This window comes from Corythoichthys intestinalis, chromosome 1, assembly GCF_030265065.1.
Source record: "Corythoichthys intestinalis isolate RoL2023-P3 chromosome 1, ASM3026506v1, whole genome shotgun sequence".
NCBI lineage: Eukaryota > Metazoa > Chordata > Actinopteri > Syngnathiformes > Syngnathidae > Corythoichthys > Corythoichthys intestinalis.
Window position 1 is genome coordinate 74,033,612 of NC_080395.1, and position 6,000 is coordinate 74,039,611.

The 6,000-nt window shown below is 40.2% G+C and overlaps 1 protein-coding gene across 1 annotated transcript in view; it reads left to right on the forward strand.

Annotated features, from left to right (window-relative positions):
* The window catches only part of LOC130924385 (EMILIN-1-A-like), a 71,027-nt gene extending 66,591 nt beyond the window's left edge, over positions 1-4,436 (forward strand). The window contains exons 12-14 of the mRNA XM_057850931.1: positions 1,243-1,260; positions 1,567-1,701; positions 1,830-4,436. Coding sequence (XP_057706914.1) covers positions 1,243-1,260; positions 1,567-1,701; positions 1,830-2,152 — 476 coding nt within the window. The 3' untranslated portion in view covers positions 2,153-4,436. The remainder of the gene's footprint in view (positions 1-1,242; positions 1,261-1,566; positions 1,702-1,829) is intronic.
* Positions 4,437-6,000: the final 1,564 nt, after the last annotated feature.

The window sequence follows — 6,000 nt, forward strand, 5'->3', positions numbered from 1 at the left end:
GCTCCGCTTGGGCCAGTGGGCCCGCTGCATAGAAATTCTACCCAGCCGCCCGTCCCACTGCCCCTTGCTGGAACTCCCCCGTAGAGATGTGTGCGGTGCGATAAAAGAGCTGCGGGAATGGCGGGGCCTGCTGTGAGGAGGTAACCCTGATGTCACCCCCCCAAGCAGGTCCGATCCATCCCAAAACCTTGGTGTGTGATGCATTAAAATCAAGAGAGAGCCTGCCGGAACTGCATGGCCCTGTCCCAACTCTCCCCGGAGCCATGAATGAGTATGTAGGTGCCAGGGTGAAAGATATTTTCAGTCCAAAGTGAAAAGTGCGTGAATTAAGAGGCAGGCTCCCGCAGGCGTGGCCCCATCCGTTAGAACCACCGGCTGAAGGGCGGGGGAAGCACCAGGGCCCCGATCAACCCCCTCCCCAGACCACCCCCAGCGCCCCTGCATCCGCCCACCCATCCCCCCGCCGCCCGAGAACCCACCCCGCACCCCGGACAGGTGCCACACTGAGCGCCGGAGACCAGTGTATATCCACCCCACCGGCAGGGCACAACAAGCCCCACTCCAGGCCCCATGTGCCCCAGGAGGCCCCGTTGACGACCCCGCCGACAGAAGGGCAGCAGTAGCCGCAGTGGTCCCGGAGAGGCGGACAGGGTGGGAGACAGACCAAGGGGACGGAGGCACGACCCCCACCACACCACCGGGCCGAGAGGGGTGGGCGATATGACATCAGGGAGCACCTCCCTGCTAAGCCCCGGGGCAGCACCCACGCGGCACCCCGACTAGACCCACGCACGACCAGATGCATATCTTTAAATTTCTAATCATGAGAAATCTGGTGAATTAATTCATTAAAATCTTATGGCACGGCGCTTCATTTTCTTCCAAAACAAATTGTTACAAATTATATCCGTACTTTGTTGCATTTGTTTACAGCCTAAACATTTTCATTTGGATTTCAGTTACAGTTTCTTAGCTTATGGTTGCTTGGTTAAAAATATGGAATTCTTCACCTTGACCATTTCAGCAGCCATTTTATACTGTCATGATCCATCTATACAAAAATAAATGACCTGGTGACTATCCAAACTAGGTTAAATTCTTTTCTGTGCGTTATTAATCATCATAATATCATAAGCCACTTCAAGAAAGTCATTCTTTGTGTTCTATAGAACTTTTTATTCTTGATCCTTGTTTTTAACTGATTATTGATGTGCGTTTTTATTTTGTCTGTTTTTTTTTTAGGTCCCAAGGGAGAAGCAGGTGTGTATATTTGATCGGAATTATATGAATGAATGAGTATGTTGTGAAGTGTTTTGTGTTTGGCTGTTTTGACTGGTCAAAATCTACAAAATTAGACAGCTTGCATTTGCATATGGTCAATTAAATATAACATGGCTGATCCTTAATATCGATTTACAATTGTACCGATCGGCGATCTTGAAATCGCCCATCCTTACCAACAATTATATTACAGTCAACAGAACTTAAATAGCTCTTAAAGAAAAAAAAATCTTCTGCTAGTTGGAGACATACATACACTAATTTGTACAAAATGCATCTTTTCAGGATTGCCAGGTGCTGATGCTCATTTACCCAAACTGTCCTTCTCTGCTGCACTTACTGCCCCCATGGAAAGAGCAGGAACCATAATCTTTGACAAGATCTTTGTTAATGAAGGTGACTTCTATGACCCCAGAACTGGTAAGTAAAATCTCCAGAGAGAGTTTAATGTCCTTGGACATTTAACTATTTATTTATTCTTTCCTCAAGATAGTGTATGTCTCTGAGGAATATTTTGCAGTAACCAAATGCAAATCTCTTCCTCTTAGGTATTTTCACTGCCCCAGTTGATGGACACTACTTTTTCAGCGCCATCCTAACAGGTCACAAGAATGAGAAGATAGAGGCAGTTCTTTCTAAATCCAACTATGGCATGGCCCGCGTAGATTCAGGCGGCTATCAGCCTGAGGGTCTGGAGAACAATCCTGTGGCCGAAGTAAAAACCTCTCCAGGCTCTCTAGCTGTTTTCAATATCATTTTGCCCCTGCAGACTCGGGACACAGTCTGCATTGACTTGGTAATGGGAAAACTGGCCCACTCTGTGGAACCACTTACCATCTTTAATGGGATGCTGCTCTATGAAGATATGTGATGGCTTCCTGCTGATTTCTGAAAAACCTAAGACACTAAATGAGAAAGACAGAGTACCTGAATCTCCGAATGACTCGAGACAAGCCTACATGTGGCAGCAACAAAACAGTGAGATCACATTGGTATTCAGAAGTGGCAAAGAACATTTCTTTAAAGAGACCTTAGAGGGGAAGTTCAGGATTTTTTACATCAAGCTTAATCTTTGAGTTAGTGAGGGTTTAATTGGTCGGTGGAGTTGATTTCAACAAATTCCGTGTCGTTTGTTAGTTATTTGTTAGTTTCAGTGCTCCAGAGTGGCCAAGCTAGCCGAGTCAAATGGGCCATCCTAGCATGCCAATAAGAAACAACATATGCACACATTTAAATCATCAATGTCCTATGCAATCAATAGTATTGGCTATGTTTTCATGATAAAGTTATTCAAACTTACCAGTGCATGTCAATAATTGCAATATTAATGGCAACATTTGTAAACCAGAAGCTCTGCAAAGGAGCAGGGCGGAATGATATCACATCGGGTTTTTTTCACTGCTGATTTTTCATGTCGTAGCCGGCAGCATGTACCCAGTTTATATTGTTTCTTGTTTTTCAGAGGCAATTTGTGTCAACTTTCCTTTGCCCATTTCTTCTGTTTCCACAGCTTCCAAATCAATGGTTCTTAACGATACCAAACCGCATAAGTTTCACATGTGGATTCACCAAACCCCTCCGAATTAGATACTAAAGCAATTTTTTTCAAATTCAAAATCCCTATATCTAAGCTAGGAGGCCAATTATTTAGCAAATTCCAGTTCAAATTTCTTCTCATTTTGACAGCATGTTTTATAAACACGTCAAAATTTGACACCATACTGCCCATTGGTCTGTTGTGTTCTATCATACTGAGTGAGAGTCAACCTTCCACTGAGTAAACAAGTTCCTCCTCTCATCAGATCGAGGAATAGCAGTTAAAAGAAATTTATTAAGCCTGTAAATTGGAAGCAAAACAGTCCAAAACCTGTTCTAAAAAGCCACTTTGCCTAGATTTGATTAGCGTACGAAAATAGGGCTCTGCATTTCTTTACCTTCGGCGAACCACTTAGACTTACTCACCAAACCCCTGGGGTTCGAATGAACCCAGGTTAAGAACCACTGCTCTAAATGCACATTTTGCCATGTTGCCGGCCGTCAGTTAACTCAGCAGACTGATGCTGCATTCGAGGAAGGTGGGAAGTCAGAGTTTCAAACCTCCGATCTGGAAAAATATCATTGGAACGCCTCCACTATTTGATCGCTTACGAGAAGGCAGGTTTGCAGGCGGTCAAAATGTCTTTAGATGGCCAAAAGAAAATACAAAAACAACTTGTCCGGATCAGCCATCTTTGCTGTTTACATTCTCTTGGAATGCTGTGAGGTCGTAACTGGTACCCTACGAGTGTCCGACTTCCCACCTTTCTTGAATGCAGCGTGAGCACGAGTGGCCGAAGCCCTCCTCTCTATTGTGGTCATATTAAGCATCTAAAAGAAAAACAGTCCTGCAGAATGAAATCAATTACAGCAGTTTGGTGTGACAATGTTTTGGCCCACTGTGTGTTTTGGAACAATGATCTGTGTTTTGAATTTATTTGACTATGTTGGATTTATGTTGGTTTTATTGGCATGCTAGGAAGCTGCCATTGACTCGCGCTAGCTTAGCCAGTCCAGAGCCCTGAAACTAACATATAACTTGCAAACTGCACGGAATTTGTTGAAATCAACTTCACCAACTAATTAAACCCCCGCCAACTTGAAGATCAAGCCTAACGTCAAAAATTCTGAACTACCGCTTTAAAAGTGCTATGAAATGCTGAGCATTTCAAACAATGGAAATAAATGCCCTCGTGTAATTTTTAAATTTAGAAAACGAATATGGCACGCAAATGTGGCTGTTTTTTTTAATAACCATTTCATAGTTATCCCAGCCAAAACAATTCATCAGGGAATGTCTGGGTTATTTTTTTTTCCCCCTTAGCAATTCTGGTTGTGATGTCACAACCAGAACTGATGACCATGTGTAGCTTTCTATCGCTGCGCTAGCGAATACATGTTGATAGAATGACAGAATTGTCACACAGCAACAAGAGAATAGAAAGCCATGCATAACCTCAGTGAAGGCGGCCCCCCATCAGACACAAATTTATAGAAAAATGATGTCAATAGTTTGTGCTTGTTTTTTATGTAAAAAGTTTTGTTTGTACTGCTATTGTTTTTAATATATATATATATACTGGACTGTCTCAGGAAATTAGAATACACAATATTCTAATTTTTTGAGACAGTCCTGTGTATATATACAGGACTGTCTCAGGAAATTAGAATATTGTGTATTCTAATTTCCTGAGACAGTCCAGTATATATATATATATATATATATATATATATATATATATATATATATATATATATATATATATATATATATATATATATATATATATATATATATATATATATATATATATATATATATATATATATATATATATATATACACAATGCTTTAGATGTCCATCTGATGTCAACCAGCCTCCCATTTGGATTAAAAATGGGTAAAAATGGTGTCAATCATTTATGCTTCATTCGTGCTGTAAAAAGTTTTGTTTGTTCTGCTATCCTTTTTGAGGTATTGAGATATCAATTTTGCTTGATGATGTCACGCAGCGCCCCATTTATTGCAAAATGGACCTGAAATGGTGCCATTTGTTTGTGCTATGTTTGCGCTAGTTGTTGGGCCACCCCTCTGTTATTGAGAGGGTCGGTACGCTTCGTCAGCTGCGTGAGTTGGATACGGAAAAGCTGCGACTCTATCACTAGAAATGAATATCTCAATATCCATAAAATGATGCCAGCACAAAAAAATTTTTCACAGCACAAACATAGCATAAACAAATGGCACCATTTGGGGTCCATTTTGCAATGAATCGGGGGCTGTGTGACGTCATCACTAGAAATTAATAACTCAATATCTCAAAAATGCACAAATAAAGCATAAATGATCAGCACCAATTTTAATCAAAATAGGGGGCTGGTTGACCTCAGATTGACTTCTAAAAGAATTGTAAATATCTTAACGATAATACAAACAAAACATTTTACAGCAGAAACAAGCACAAATCTAGCACAAATGATTGACATCATTTTTATATAAATTTGCCTATGATGGGGGGTAGGCATGTGCCGGTATGAAATTCTGACAGTATGATAATCTTAAGCAAAAAATATCACGGTTTCACGGTATTGCAGTTACAGCTCCAAAATGAGCTACCTGGGATACCTGGGTTAAAAAAAAAAAAAAGAAAAAACGTTTTTTTTCCATTAAACAGGATATTTTTTTCAAAACATCAGCAAATTGGAACATAATTACAATGTTAACTTAAAATAATTTTTAAAAAATAACTGAAATATTCTAAATACAATTAAAATAAACACACTGTCATAGACTTCATAAATTATTGACATGACACGGGAAACGGGGCCAATTCGTAGGAGGCCTATTTTTAAAAAACTTCCAATTCAAATATTTTCAAAACCAAAGCTGCTACCGACCTAAAACCAAAACAGGCTTCTACCCTAGCCATATATGAGTCTCCATGAGCAGCGGCATCAAAAAATTCGAAGTCGTTCCCTTATAAAATCCCGATTAATTATTTAAAATGGCTATAAAAGTCTCAGATTTTACACTAGATGCACAAAAATCACCAAATGCAGAGATAATCACCAATATTTTCAGGAACAATAGCAATATTAAACATACCATCTAAGTTTTTGACCAAAATAGCAGCTTAATGTTTTTTATTTACAGCAAGTTTTCAACAGCTAATAAATCACTCA